Source organism: Solea solea, chromosome 17, assembly GCF_958295425.1.
Source record: "Solea solea chromosome 17, fSolSol10.1, whole genome shotgun sequence".
NCBI lineage: Eukaryota > Metazoa > Chordata > Actinopteri > Pleuronectiformes > Soleidae > Solea > Solea solea.
Genome location: NC_081150.1, coordinates 7,320,542 through 7,335,853, shown reverse-complemented (window position 1 = coordinate 7,335,853; position 15,312 = coordinate 7,320,542). Strand labels below are relative to the sequence as shown.

General features: G+C 42.6%; 1 protein-coding gene across 2 annotated transcripts; it reads right to left on the bottom strand.

Annotated features, from left to right (window-relative positions):
• Positions 1–7,677: 7,677 nt before the first annotated feature.
• Positions 7,678–15,126, bottom strand: yy1b (YY1 transcription factor b). Of its 2 annotated transcripts, none has more exons than XM_058614026.1 (5): positions 14,286–15,126; positions 12,560–12,722; positions 11,925–11,985; positions 9,984–10,142; positions 7,678–8,814 (listed from the first exon to the last, which is right to left on the bottom strand). In XM_058614026.1, the coding sequence occupies exons 1-5, from the start codon at positions 14,884–14,886 to the stop codon at positions 8,632–8,634; spliced, it is 1,167 nt and encodes a 388-aa protein (XP_058470009.1). In that variant the 5' UTR covers positions 14,887–15,126; the 3' UTR covers positions 7,678–8,631. The 2 variants fall into 2 exon arrangements, with proteins under 2 accessions (XP_058470009.1, XP_058470010.1); XM_058614027.1 differs by having other exon boundaries at positions 12,560–12,710; positions 14,286–15,116.
• Positions 15,127–15,312: the final 186 nt, after the last annotated feature.

Genomic DNA, 15,312 nt, shown 5'->3' with positions numbered 1-15,312 from the left:
ATCGAGAGAGAAAGAGAGGTGAAGCAGAGAGGAGAATATGGAAGGTTTTTGTGAAACAAATACAGCAAAGAAGGAGGGTGGGAGGCAGAGAGGCAGGGGTGAGGATGAAGAAATAAAGAGGGAGTGAGAGGTGCACACAAGAAAGCAAGACAGCTCAGAGATGGAGAAAGCGAGACGAGAGGAAGAGGGCACGGGGAGCGGAGAATAAGAGAGAATGCTGAGTGAAACAGAACGAGGATTGCAGAAGACAGAGAAAAGAGCAGCCTTTGTAAGGCGGCCATGAAGCCTCTGGCTCTTCGGTATTCAGTGCACCTTCACAAAAGGGGGTGAGGGAGGGAGGAGGAGGCGGGGTGATAGACCTCTGCTGCAGGTCCGGCAATGAGCAGAGCCCTGCAGCATGATCAGAACCACACGCCTCTCTTCACGACACTACAGAAGCCTGACCCGCTTTCCAAACCCTGATAATGTGTTTCCTGGCCCTTGTCTCGTTTGCCTCCTCCCGTCACCTCTGTCTGACTCCCTCTTCCCTTCCCTTCCCTCCCCTCCCCTCCTCCTCTCGCTTCTTCTCTCCACGCTGCTGAAACAACCCACCAACAACCACCCACCCACCCGCTGACCCACTTGAGAAGTGGACCTGCCAATCCCGCAAAGTCTGACTTGGACCGACACAATGGCAACCCTCTCTCAGTTTGAGCTGGTTTGATATGCTGCTCAAACGTATCAGGGTCAGAGACTTTCCCTCCTCTCTTTTCAACAATAGCGTCAATGCTCCGCTGATTGAATTCATTTTGTGCTGTCACTGTTAATGGGCTTTTCATTCCTTTGTGTGTGAGTTTCACTCGGTTCTGACAGGAAGTCCCTTTACGGAGCACTTAAACCAACATGGCCTCCGATACCGCAATTGCCTGCTTTTAATGACAAGCGTATGATGTGGAGGGAAATCACTTCAGGGGCACTGACGTGTCCAATTTGTGGTCAATTGTCTTATTAAAAGAGATAGTTGCAAACTGAAGAGCCTATTAGAATCACAGTTACAGAGGAGTAATAAGGAGGTTTAATTGAAGAAGACTGAGGTCCTTCAACAAGTGTGTTAGCACCTTTGGCTCTCCACGCCGAAGCAGCTCGGCGTTTCATTATCTCCACGCAGCAGGCAGTCTCAGGCAGAGTCACATGGGACATTGTTTCCCTGGTGAGCATTATCCCTGCTACTACATGTAGAGAGAGCCAGAGGGCCTCATAGCAATGTGACCGAAACACCACTGATATCCCTCCCAGGGGAGAGCACACTGGCGGGGGTGGCACAGTGTAAAATATGCGCAGTCAATTCCGAAGAGTATGCATTATTGAGAGAAGTAAATGGGTCCAGGACGAACATCATGGCTCATTAATAGTGAATGTGATCACTGTTTCTGGGAAAACAGCAGTCTGGGCTAGGGGCGAGATAATTGAAATGGTCAAATCTAAAGACTTCCTTGTTTACTCAGCACCAACTGTTACTGTCTAGTCAAACTCATGACTAAAGCTGATAACTAATGATGCCAAGAGTTGTATTATGATGTTTACTGGTCACGTTGAGCAGTGTTTTGTGTGTGTGTGTTTGCTGTGGTTTGATGAAAAGGGTTGTGAACATTCGACTCTTTGAAACAGCCACACTTCCATTATGGATTTTGACAAAGTTCAGACAGAGACTCAGAAAACAAGAGATCCAGTTGGAAGACGGGGGACCGGGGGTGTTGAGTAACTTCCAGTGTTTGACACGCACGCTGACTTAATGACACAGCATCATCCCACTGCACAGACACCAGATTTGGTTTGACGTGAACCCAGATTATCACTCTGCCCCCCTGAAGGGTTCCCACGCTGAAAGAACAGATGCTTCCTCCTCTTCCTCCTGTCTCTCAGTTACATATGCTCCAGGGTGATGGACGACAAAGAGACTGGTTGCAGTTTACACCAGACGTACCAGGCGCCATTAGGAACCATTTTCTGCCCATTTGCCTGATAGCTGCTATCGCCTATAGAAGTGATTTGTTCTCTGTCTGTGCAATGAAAGTCCCCAATGATGGATCTGGCATTGATTTGTCAGTGTTAAAGATCACTGAGAGAAGTGTGCAGCAGCCAAACAGATGTGGCAGCGTGCTCCCAACTATGTATCAGTGGCTGATGAAGAGAGGGGCGACAGTCTAAGCCTCTGTAAGGATCCTATTCACGGAGACTTACTAAAAGTGCTTATGCTAATCTTGTTATCGCTTGAGGCTTCTGGTAGGCCTAATGGAGGATAGGAGGTCATGAGCCACGCAATTTTTCTCTGCAATATACACTAAGTGGTGGTCTCAAACAGGGGGCGTTGCAACAGAGCAGGCAAAGCAGACAATCCCCCTGTGTCCCTGAGCTGAGAGCTGATTTGTGCGGATTTGTGCGTCCAGACATATCTGGATGAGTTGCTTTGGTAACCGTGTAGGTGTGTCCAGGTTTGTTTCAAACACAGATGCAGGTGCAACAAACAAATTGAAACGTGATCTGAGCAGCGAGTGAATAAGTGAATAAGATCTGGATATGTGGGACATTCTTTGCAATGACACCATGTTTGGAAACTTAGGCCCAATTCCAATCGCTCGTCTTGGTTGTGTTTTCTGTCTTACCCTCAGGTCAGGTACCTTTTTGCCCGGGGCCTCCAAATCTTAGAAAGCACCCCTGGTCATTTAGCATGGCTGCTTTTCACAAGCTGAATCTCTCCATCCCCAAAAGTCTTCAATCCCAGCTCACTCTAGGATTAGGAGATTACCTCTGCATTGGAGTACTAATTCTATCTATTGCTTAGAGCGACTACATCTAGGTGAGGTTGTTGAGTTGAGACATCAAACCATGATGTCACATTTAACATGATTTCCATGCTAATTGGGCATATACTGTGTGGATGCTAACACACTTGGGGATACGGACAGAATATAACATTGCAGTAACCCTGTAACTGCTGTTTGATCAGTTGTCATCGCTGCAGCTGGTGGGATTGAGCCACTGTGGGTAAAATTGAGAATGTCAGGTATCTCTTCATAAACAAGGCTTTAAAGGTCTTTTGATCTGACTGGCTCTACATCGCTTGCGAAACAGGCCAATCATGTCCCTGCGCCGCAGTACAGTTGCTGATTTGAAATGTAGATGCGGTGGCCAAGGTCTTTTTTCAAAGAGTTCACCTTTAGTGACCGCGCGAAGGCAAAGAGGCGACGTGATGAGCATCCTTAAATGAAGCATTAATCAAATAAAGGTCGATTTGTGATTGACATCTGGTGGCTGGCGGTGGAGAGACTGAAGCACAGAGAGGGAGAGAGAGAGAGAGAGAGAGAGAGAGAGAGAGAGAGAGAGAGAGGAAGATACTGCTGGAGATTACAGATGCAGACGACCACAATCCACTCCTGACACAATATGATAAACAAATGAAAGCAAAGAAAACAGGACATCAATCTTTACGCATCTGATATAAAAAAAATATGAAGAAAACAACAAAGCTATTGAAGGTGAAGAAAGATGCTGCATACAGAGTAAAGGCTTCACGGCAGCCTGTGCAGAGGCAGGAGAGAACCAAGCTATAAAATCAACACAGCCTCACACTTCAAAGCAGTCTCGCCACATTAAACCGAGAAGAAGAGCTTCAACTAACTATATTTTCATTACTAATTAATCTCATTTACTGTTGGATGAAGTGCTCGCGTCCCATACGTGAGTATAAATAGCAATTAAAGGATGCTCCATGACAAGCCAAAGCCCTGCTTTCAAAGTTATACTCACATAAAAAAACTGAACTGTCAAGAGGATGAGAGGAAGAACAATAGCAAAAGAATGTACCCGTGGTAGAGGAACTAGTGCTTTGTATCTTGGAGGTGCTGTATTTGGAATATTGAAGTAAGATTAAATGGAAATACTTGAGAATAGTACAAGTACCTTACAATTGTAGTAGAGCTCAGTAAAGTTCCTGCACCTGGTTATTCTCCACCCCTGAAAACAGAAGATGGAGACGTTGCCATTTTAGAGTTGAAATCCCAAAGATATTAAATTGATAATGATGCAAAACAGAGGAACAAATGAAATCCTTACATTTCATGATGACAAAGGTGTGAATTTTACAGCCTCTTCACACAATTAATGACCCAAAAAGAAGTAATAATCGACATAAATGTGACTAAAAGTGTGTCAATTGTATCTTTATTTAGTACAGAAATGTGCACACCCTTCTACCTAAATTCGAGAGAGGAGATGGGCGTAAAAGAGGCTTCTGAAGGAACACACACACACACACACACACACACTCAACACAGAGAAACGGGCTGATAAAGGGACCGTAGGTGAGACGACGACAGAGCAGGAAGGTAAAAGATGAATTACAGCGTACACTGTTCCACGTCGTGCTGCTTCGGTGAATAGAGACGGAGACAAAACTGTGTTGACGTTCTGAGCGTTCAAAGACAGGCTTCAGATGTGTAACGGGTGTTTTACACGGAGTGAAATTGCACTGTGGTGATGCTGACACGCAGGGTGGAGCGCTGTGTTTTACGTGTGCAGCGGCAGTCGTGGTATGCAGGGGGTATTTCAGCCTCACTCTCTCTCTCCCTCTCCCTCGCACACACACACTTATTCCCATCCTCGCTCTCTCCTCTGTTACCTTGGCAACATTTTTTTCTGCATGGAAATAGCATCTCCTTCTATGCACACCGCAAAAAGAAATGCACTCAGAGAGATTTAAACATGTCTAGAACAAATTCCAATCGGGAGATTTGACCTACAGATTGGATGGAATTGAATTATACTGTTCTGCATGGCTTATAGTCAAATTGACTGTGTGACAGAGCAATGGATGTGTTGAACACGGCAGCCGCTGTCACCAAGGATGAAGTGGAAAGCCTGTGTGTTTGCAGAACAGATTTAACGGGTTGAAACATGTTTTATTTATGTGGATTTAAAAGAACAAATACACTAAATTAATGTTAGCCCTGGCTTACACAAATTTGTGTTTACTCTGGTGGTTGTTTGCCTCGGGTTTTATTTATGTCGAACACAACACGACAGCTCCTGACAAGCCGACCGTCAGCAAGAGTGAGATTCTTGCAGCAGGAGTGTTATTAAAAAAGGTAAATAAATAAGAAGCAGGCACAGAGGGCCGAGGGTGGATCTGTGCAGATTTCCTGATTCAGTCTCTCCTCACACAGATGAAGGGGTTTAGTGCAGCTACTGTGGGTTATCTTCATGCTGAGGATGCCTGCTATGCTTCAGGGTGATAAACCTTTGTTTGCTCCCAGCCGGTGCAACATAGGGAGAGAGAGACGCAGGTGAAAGGAAATGCAGGAACCGAGACTGTAGGTGAGATCACACTCGGCTGAAAAAAAAAGGAGACTTTGCCAGAGCAGAGACAGAAAGGAAGAAAAAGGGAATATAACGTCCAGGTAAACATGCGACACAGGATTTGGAAATGAAAAAAAAAAAAAAAAAACAACAACGAAAAACCACCCATTGACTCCTGGGAGAGTGAAGCCATAATGAAATAAGCATTTGAAAGAGAGCAGGTGTTGGAGCCTTGACAGACTTCAGCTGCATAACAAGTAGTGCATTTACTCTCCTCTGCATTTGTCAATCAAAACTACCAATCGTGTGAATAAAAACTCTCCTAGAAAAACCCCCAAGTGGAATTATACCTGAAACATTTACACACACACACAGGTTAAAAGTTACTGTCAGGTTGCAATAAAAAAAAAAAAAAGCATCCGTTTCTAAATTCCAAGCACCCGGACTGAGCTGTTGTGAGTCTAAAAAGCCAATAACACATTAAGAATGTACTTGAGTTGAATCAGTTCATTTCCTGAGCAGGAATTCAAAGTAACTCACTCACTTCTGTTGTTTTTTCCCCCACTCTTTTTGTCTCTGGATCAATGTGTGTGTGTGTGTGACACTGAGGACAAATAAAGTCTCAAGAGAAAAAACTCACACTTACAGATACTTAGCCTGATGATAGTGTTGTGTCCACACGTATGGCCTGGGGATCAGCACCATGGACAGCGCCGCCTGTAGTGCACGTTGTTGCCAGTAGGGGGCAGTGGGAGCAGGTCTGGACTGTGCAACAGGAGGACCAGAGTCGGACCAAGGAGCAGGGTCTTGGCAGGATGCTGAGGTAGTCAGCTGAGTTAATCCTGCTTGGCTGAGCAGAAAACAGAGAGGAATTATTTTGCAAAAAAAAAAAAAAAACAAGTTGGGATCCAAGAAGAAACCACAACGAGCTGACGCAGCGTTTACAAAGTTTGTTCTGACACAAATAGCAACAAGAAAGTTTGTCTTTGTGGAGAATTTAAATTAGAGGCAGACCAAATTAATCATGCAGGTTATTTAATCGAGAGAATTAGTATTGGACGAAGAGTCTTTTGATTTTACCAATTTCATATAATCATTTAGTTTAGACGTGATTTCTTTTTTAAAATATATAAGTGCACCACGGTGCAGACATGAAATGCAGATCAGAGATAAAATCAATGTATATTTAGCAATTTTGTATAAGATTTCTTATTAAAATGTTATATTTCATCAGACGAAGGGAAAAAAAGTGAAAATCAGTCAAACATTGTCCATTGCCTGAGACAGCTGAGACAGCTTAGGCCAGTGAAACCCCCCGACATTGGTCGACCTCTAATTTGAATTTCAGGAAACTAATACACACATGGTTGTGGAGACTCCAACTAATTAATTGTGATTCTGTATGTCGAAGCTGATTTGGTACAAATCACTGATTCTTTACTCTTCTAAATATTTAAATTCAAACGCCTCACAGTTTACATGCAAAGTAGCTTCTGACAGTGTCTGTCAAACACTGTATATGTCTCCCCTGGGGAATATAAGCACACTCACACACTCAGACAACGTACATATCGTACTGTTCATTTGTTGTTGTTTTGTTTGTTGGCTGTTTTATGGCAGTTGGCATCCATAACGTTGCATTACTGCCTTCTCCCTTTCCCTCTGCCTCTTCGTCTTACGTACAGCACTAAAGCAAATGTATGTAGTTGTTTTCCAGCGCTGACAGCGTCGGGGTGAGTTGTGTGCAGAGAGGAGGGACAGTTGGTATTTCTTAGGACGTGAGCGATGAACGCAGGCGTCGCCTTCAAGGTGCTGTGGGGGAAAAACAGAAGTCGAATGAAATCGATGCAGTCGGAATGGATGTGACATCATTAAAAAGTTGCTGTTGTGGGGAAAGCAAACATATTGTGAAGTTTGAAAATGGACAAGCACATTTGTAAAAACACATTCAAACATTTTAGGAGGCTTGAAATCGTTTCATTATAGCAGCATCTTCATTTTTATTTTTTATCTGCTTCTCCAGGAACACCCTGAGCAGATTACTTTTAATTTATAGCATTTCTAATAAACACTGTGATGATATGACTTACTGTGGTTTTTCTGTGATCCCAAACCAGTCCAGGCCCTTCTCCTCTGACCTCTGGCATCAGCAAGACCTTCTCACCCAGAGAACTGCAGCTCACTGGCTATTCTCCGTTTTTTCCCCACCTTTCTCTGTAAACACTTAGAGCAGAAGTTTCTGAAATTTGCATGAACACACAATCAAACAAGTGCACCTGAGAAAGCAGCAAATACTGCATATAATGACATAGTCAGTCAAAAATAATACACTTAGTAAAAACCTTGTGTATTTTGACAGGGCTGTAATGACCCAGTTTATTGTGGGCAGTTGAGATACATGGGTGTAAATACCAACAAAGGAAGTTAATGTTGACGTCTGTACAATACATTCTAACAAAGAAAGTGATGATTCTCGCAGTCAGTTCAACGTACGCTTCAGATACTTTTAAATGAGACAGCCTCCGAACAAGTTTATATGACTCGTTCATCTGTGTAATGAAAATATAAAGCAACTCATGACTAAAAGTTTAATTGGTTAAACACTTTAAATCACACCTCTATCTATGTCTACATAATTTTAATACAGCCATACAATACAAGTATACAAGATTATTGTGTGGTTAGAGAAAAATACAACCAAAGAGGGTATGGAAATGCAAACATACAGCTGTTATTAAACTTCTCATACGTGTGAAACACGTCACACTTTTTGTATCATAGGTACGATCTCATGATGCGGGGGGGGGGGGGGAGAAAATAATAAATCATTATTTAACCAATCGTAGCCTGAGTCGAGCGTACAATATGCACACTCGAAGGAAAATAAAAGCTTGCGGGAAAATAAAATTACGAATAAAGGACTGCTGCGTCTCTGCTCACTCTGGTAAAAATAAGTCTCTGATGTTTGTCCATGAGTTCCAACTTCTGGCAGGTGAGTGCCTCCGGAGAAACAAAAGGGAGGGTGTCAGCCGGGGCCGTGGGTGGGGGGGGAGTCATCCAATATGACAGCAGAAAAAAGGGGGATGCAGGAAAACTAGCCGATTTTCAGTGTTTCTCTCTCTCTTTTTTTTTTAAAGTCTTTTAATCAGTCAGATTTTTGTGATATAAATCCATTAAAGTCTCAAGCTTTTCATTCCGTCTTCAAAAGAGGTTTCACGTGTGCCAAAAGGATGCTCGTTTTTTTGTTGTTTTGTTTTTTTCTCCGCCTGTGTGGCCCGACACTGGTGGGAGGGGTCCTCATTGGTTATTTTTGGCTTTGGCGTGTGTCAGAATGTGAGACTTAAGGTTGGTTGACTGGGCAAACTTCTTATTGCAGCCGTCGAAAGGGCAGACGTAGGGCCGGTCTCCAGTGTGGATGCGCACGTGTGTGCGCAGGTTGAAGTCCAGAGAAAATCTTTTCCCACAGCCTTCAAACGTACACTGAAGAAAATGAGAGGAACAACGAGAGTCAGTGTGTGACATCAGTCAGCCACTAACTACTGTTTACACCTGTGTCTGGATACAGTTGATATTTAAAACACATTTAGTATTTACCCAATGCTTGTTTCGTGCAACTCTGTATCTATTCTTAATGTTTACACCTCAGCCAACACTTTAAAAGACAACGCTATATGTTTGCCAAACTCATCACTTAGTTCTCACCAAACAAACCTATTTTAATAGCATGTGAAAACTTTATATATATATATATATATATATATATATATAAATAAGCTAACAGTGCATATGCAGCCAAACAGGGATATGTCAGAACTAAATTAGCTGTGTGAACTGATGATATGCATTTTAATGCAGTCTTAAGACAGTGAACTGAATCAGCTAACAGTAACTGTGTTGACTGGATTTCCAGCTAAGCTACGGTGATAAACTCCGTTAGTAACGGGGCATGAACGATTTAGGGAAAAGATCCAATTTCAATTTTCCTGGCAGATACTGTGATTGCGAATGAATCTGTAAAATTATCCAGAATGGATTTGATTTAAAACATGATGGAGCATTGCCCCATGACGCCATCGAAACATTAACTACTCTATGAAGTGCTCCCAGCTTATAGGAATTACATTTCACATTGGTATAGAACAAGCAAAAAAAAAATCAAGTAAATAAACTGCAGCCTTCACAATTTGCTAACTGGATTTTAAATTGTGATTTCGACATAAAATAAAACTCATTCGGCCCAATTTGTGACAAGTCATGACTCTAACCAGTAAAAACAACAACCAGTTCACAGTGGACTCATCAGTGGACTCTTTTTTTTTTTTTTTAAGTCTGCTGCTGCTGCTGCTGCCATAAATGCAAACATTGTATGGGAAAGAACAGAAAGTTTGAGGGGCAAAACTACAGTAATTAAGGAGTTGGGTCTCCATAGACCGAAAGCAAAAACTTATTTTACTGTCAAAATATTTTTTATCTTAACTGGCATATCAGTAAGTCTTGAAATGTTACAGGAAGTGATTTATCCAAGTAGTGCAGCAGCTTTACATCATTATGGGTGTTCAGTAAGATAAAGGATTTTAAACAGTGACTTGACTAAAAGTGTTTATGCTGATGTGTTTGTGCAGGAGTGTGCCGTTGGTCCAGATGCTGACCTGGAAGGGTTTCTCTCCCGTGTGAACAAGTTGGTGACGTTTGAGTTTGGAGCTCTCGACGAAGGCCTTGCCGCACTCGGCGCAGACGTGCACGCGGGGCCCGTGGGTGTGGAGATGCTTCCTCATGGCCGAGTTATCCCTGAACATTTTTGTGCAGCCCTGAGGACCAAAGGAAAGTGCAGCACAAGGTTGACAAACAGGCACATGGTCTGCATGAAGGTTGTAAACGACAAATCTAAATATAACTTATTTATTTAACAGTGCTGTGTGTGGATGCTGGAGCTGTTAATTTCCCCGAGGGAACCTCCCAAAGGGATTAATAAAGTCGTCGTCTGTCTGTCTATAAAATATACTTTTCGATCTGAAGTATAGACAAAAACGTGTCTTTTTTTTCTAAAACCCAATAAACAGGTAGAGCGCTGGTGTAAAAAAAAAAACCTAAATGAACACTTTGAAGCAATAATTGGCTGAAAACTTCTTTGGCAGAAGTAGCCACAAAAGGCTCTTTCTGTCCCTGTAGATCAGCTCTGCATAATGTTCAGATGGAATGTTGGAGCAGACCTGCGTCAGCTCAGACGTATTCTTGTATCATCTGGTTAGAACACAGCTCTGAGCTCAGTCCACATCTGTATCAGGTTAGTCTGGATTCTGACTAAGCCAACCCGAGAAGCAGATTTTCTTTGTTTGAAGTCATTCTGTAGTAGACTGCCTTCAGTGTGTAAGGTCACTGCCCTGCTGCATCACACAGCTCCGACTAAGCTGCAGCTGGCAGACAGCCATACAAACGTTATCCTGTATGACACCTTGATAAATTCAGGAATTCATTCTCCCCTCAATGGTGTTAAGCTGTACAGGCCCGGCGGCAGCAATGCAGCCTCAAAACATGGTGCCCCCTAAGCTTTTGGAGGATGTTTTTATGTTTGTGTGCAGTCGGCGCCAACAATAACACAACAATTCTACCGTGCCCTCATTAGTCTGCGAGAGTTTTTCCCTAGTAGCTCTGAGGACTGTCTAACTGCTCTTTGACTAACTTTAGGACTTTTGGTGAGGATTGTTTGGCAAAGCAGAGGCTTCCTCTGTGCGGCTTCCACACACTTTGGTCCAGTGCTTCTTTTAAGCTATTATTCATTAGTTATCTTCAACAGCACCAATTATTCTGCAATGTGCTGTAAAGAATCATCTCAGCTGGGGTTGTCCTCTAATTTGGAAAGTGTGGACAGATTGACACACAAACTCTGCAAGATGTAACAATTCTTATTTTCGTGAAAATCAGAAATTCTTCATCATAGGTCTTCTGAGATTTCACCGCCCCCAGCAACTAGGCTCGTATTAGATGATACCATCACACCAGTGTCCATTTAACGTGCTTTAACGTCTGTTTTCCTCAAAATGGGAATATAATTGACATCATGTTCAAGTGGAGAAGATCTGAAAGTAGTGATTGAGACCATTCATTCCCAAGGAAAATGTTAACGGACATTGTAAATCAAGTGTAAATGAATTTTTCCATAGACTTCCACTCAAACAGTGTTAATTTTTGCAACCAGCAGAGTTGTCCTCTGGTGGATGCTCAATATATTCTTCCTGTTTAGCTTTTACCTTTCAACACTATGAATACTAACTACTGAGTCTAATTTGTTTTTGGTTCACGTGATTAGCCTCAGGATTCACATGTTTCTCAACCTGAGGACATTTGAAGTAGAAAAAACTCTTGTTTTAAGCCTAATTTAATATTTATATTTTAAAAGGTGAGCTGAGGTGAGAATATACTCTTTACAGTTTCACACTAAAACACATTCAAACCCTTCACATTAGCTAAACATGTAGAGCAGGTAAAAGGCCTTAATGTTCTTGTGAGTACATGGAAACCCCTACACTTGGGTGCTTTCTTCACTGTTAAATAATTATAAAGTATTACTATTAACCCTGTTAGAGACTCACTTTATGAGGGCAAGCTATCGTTCGGGGAGCGTCGTCCTCTTTGACCTTCCTGGGCTTCATTCTGTTCAGACAAATCAAAAATAAATATACATTTAGGCATTTTAATAATTTGTTTTTAATTTGAAAATGGACAAATCTGTTATCTGTTACAGCAGAAATATTCCTGTTAGACTTTTCCCCTGCAGACAAAACACATTTACAGGAGAGCAAAAACTTATTTAACTTATCTATTCTTTCAGTGTTTCAAAAAATGCCCAAATTTTTTGCTAATCACTACTTGACTCAGTTTAGCGCCTTTCCTCTAAAGCGTACACTCCTAAATGAGGAAAGGCAATTTAATTAGGTCATTTCACATTTTAAAGGCTAAATGATTATACAACACACACAGAAACACTCTGCTTTATTATGAGAGTCCAACAAAAATAACATATAACACAATAGATACAGTACAATAGTTTGTTCAGACTTTGAGCTTAAAGTTTACAGTAAATAAGTAATTAAATCTTGTCCTTTTTAAATTGTTTTTATTCTAAGCATTTGTTCTTGCAAGCAACAAAAAGACAACACAATATGTGACAGTTGTGGCATCATCTCATTGAAAAGCATGTACTCAAGGTTTGTGTTTTGACACTCACCTGGCAAATTCAGCCAGCTGTTTGGGGTCTGATAGGTCAATTCCTGGAATGCCACCAGGGGGTAACTTTTTCCCCGTCATGTACTCGGAGTAGTCCGGAGGCGAGTTCTCCCCAATAATCTGCTCCTCCACCACTGACTCATGGTCAATGTCTTTATTGTCATCTAGGAAAACATTACAGAGACTGAACCGATAACAAACTGGTGATTCCTTAACTACAGGTCTGAGGGGCTGAAAACATCTGACTCTGCTCAGCTTAAAGGAGAGGTCGCATTACTGATGTAGTATGAAATATAGTGATACAATAATATGAGCTATTTCTACACATCAACAGCAGGGTATTGACTATGTTTATCCACACCTACTACTCATAATGTTACAAATAATGACAATATCCACAACATTTGACTGGTACCATATGTAATTTGCAGTGAAAACTAAAAATGTTTCAGTTCTGACTAAGTTAAATTAACAATGCACGTCGTGCCTACCTATTAAAGCCACACAATATTGATATTGTCAATATTGTTTCCGCCAAGTTTCAGTTATATGTTACTGCGATAAAGATTTAAAACATAACAGAGCACATAACAGGGCTTATATGTATAAGTATCGTCAATATTGATCAAAGTTGCATAATCATGGGTGTTAAAATGCATGTTTAGTATTTATTACCAGGACTATCCAACTTACCTTATTACACTTATAAAGTACATATAATTCAATACATCAACATCATATTATGCAGTGAGCAAACACTCACATATACAGTATTTGCTACAGCTGTTTCAGCTAAATTTGTATTAAATGTTTCCTGTTTAACAAGTGTTGATTAAAACCACAGCTAAATGGTTTCTTCAACTTTCACTCAGGAGCAAAACCGACGTATAAAGTGAATAGACTAACAAAACGTTATTAAAGTCACATGTGCATTTATCAAGACTTACTCTATATCAACCAGCAGAGAGCAGCAAACTCGCTGCACACTACAGCTGTCCAAGTAAACACATAATGAACACCTACTAAATAACAGGTGGGGACTAACCTGCTTTTGTTATGAGGCACTGGATTAAAGTGAATCATAAACTGTCGCTCTTATGTGACTATGAATCCCTCGATAAAGAAACACTCGTTTGTATCTCAGGCGGTTTATACGTTAGCGCGAGCACGTACACACACACTGCACGGACAGCGGACGCATAGCTGCTTGGTTAACTACCACCGAGCAGTCTAAGCTAACTGCTAAATTAATAAGTAGCTACTCGGAATATTGTTCATAATTCTGTTCAATAATCTCTCCACAAATTTTGACAAACGCCACATACTACTTCTAGGCTTCAGTAGCTGTAGTTGTGTGGGTACGTGTGCCACAGCATTGCGGCCTACAGTTAACAACTGTCTCTCCACCAAAGCACCGCCGCCATCTCTGCCTGGCCGCGACTATCGCCATTTTTTCGGGGCCGCCGCCATACTTACTAGACTCGGGGAATATGGCGGCGCCCAGCAACACCTAAAACATGGCCTCCCTTCAAAACAAAAACATATCGACGTGAAACTGTCAGCTTCTGCATCGAAAACGTGCATTATTTTGTCGCTTTTCGCGTCGATGCGACGGAGCACTCCAGGAACTAGTCTGGTGCAGCAGGACAACGCCCTGGCAATGAGGCCTCGTACAACGACTAACAACCAAACTGACAGGCAGCCGCGGCTGGGCTAGCGTTACTTACCCGATGCCCACATCGTGACAGAAAATTCCCCCTCCAGTGTCTTTATTTGCACCTGCTTCTGTTCCCATTTTCTTCCGCCTGCTTCCGCGCCGCTTAGATAGCTCTTTTTACCCGCTTTCTTGCCACCGCTGCCGCCGCCTCCCCGTTTCATCCGACCCACCGAGCTTTTCCCAGCCACAGTCACCAAAGTCTGCTCGATGTATTCGTCCTCCACTCCCGGGGCCGGTACCGGGATGAGGATCTGGTCCTCATACCCGCCGCCGTCCGTGTGCAGGTCCGAGTCATCCCCGCCAACCACCTCCTCTCGGGTCTGGACCAAGATCACCTCCTGGTGATGGTGGTGATGATGGTGGTGGTGGTGGATCGAGCTGGGGTCGTCTGTCACCAGCGGCTGCAGTGCGATCATGGGTTGCCCATCGTCGTCGTCGTCGTCGTCCTCGTCGTCTTCATCATCCTCGTCGTCGTCGTCATCCCCGCCGACCACCGTGGTCTCAATGGTCTCCACCGGTATCGTTTCCACTTCTATCTCGTGGAGCTCCACGATCTCGGCCGGCATCTCCGAGCCGTCTGTCTGGATGTACAGAGTATCTCCGGATGCCATATTGTAGTCCGCCAGCTTGCCTCTTTCATTCACGCCGTTTTGTGCCCCTGTTTTGGAAACCACAAACAGACTCACACACCCCCTGCTCTGCTCTGTTCCTGCTCCCGTCTCTACTCCCTCTTCTTCGATAACAACTCTTCGGCCTACGCCACTTCTCGTCGCCACTATGGTCTTTCATACACAAGCATCGCGAGACTTTGGTGAACCCGACTGTTAGAGTCTGCATATGCGCAAGGTTCAGTTCATAAACCCACTCATTATATAGAATCATAAACTGATCTAAATGTTTTATATCAGTTTTATTTTTTTTAAGAAAAAAACATAATTTTCACTCGATCTGATTAGACGTCTTTTTTCGTCATGTCCAAAAGTAATTTATTTATGTATTATTACTATTATGAAAGACTGGTGTTCTTTTATTGTAAT

Bases quoted from the DNA above. Each gene is read 5' to 3' on its own strand.
- yy1b (XM_058614026.1), bottom strand. From the start codon at position 14,886: ATGGCATCCGGAGATACTCTGTACATCCAGACAGACGGCTCGGAGATG. The intron at 10,143-11,924 runs GTGAGTCTCTAA...TTTGGTCCTCAG, and splicing joins CGATAGCTTGCCCTCATAAA to GGCTGCACAAAAATGTTCAG. The intron at 8,815-9,983 runs GTCAGCATCTGG...CATTTTCTTCAG, and splicing joins CGGGAGAGAAACCCTTCCAG to TGTACGTTTGAAGGCTGTGG.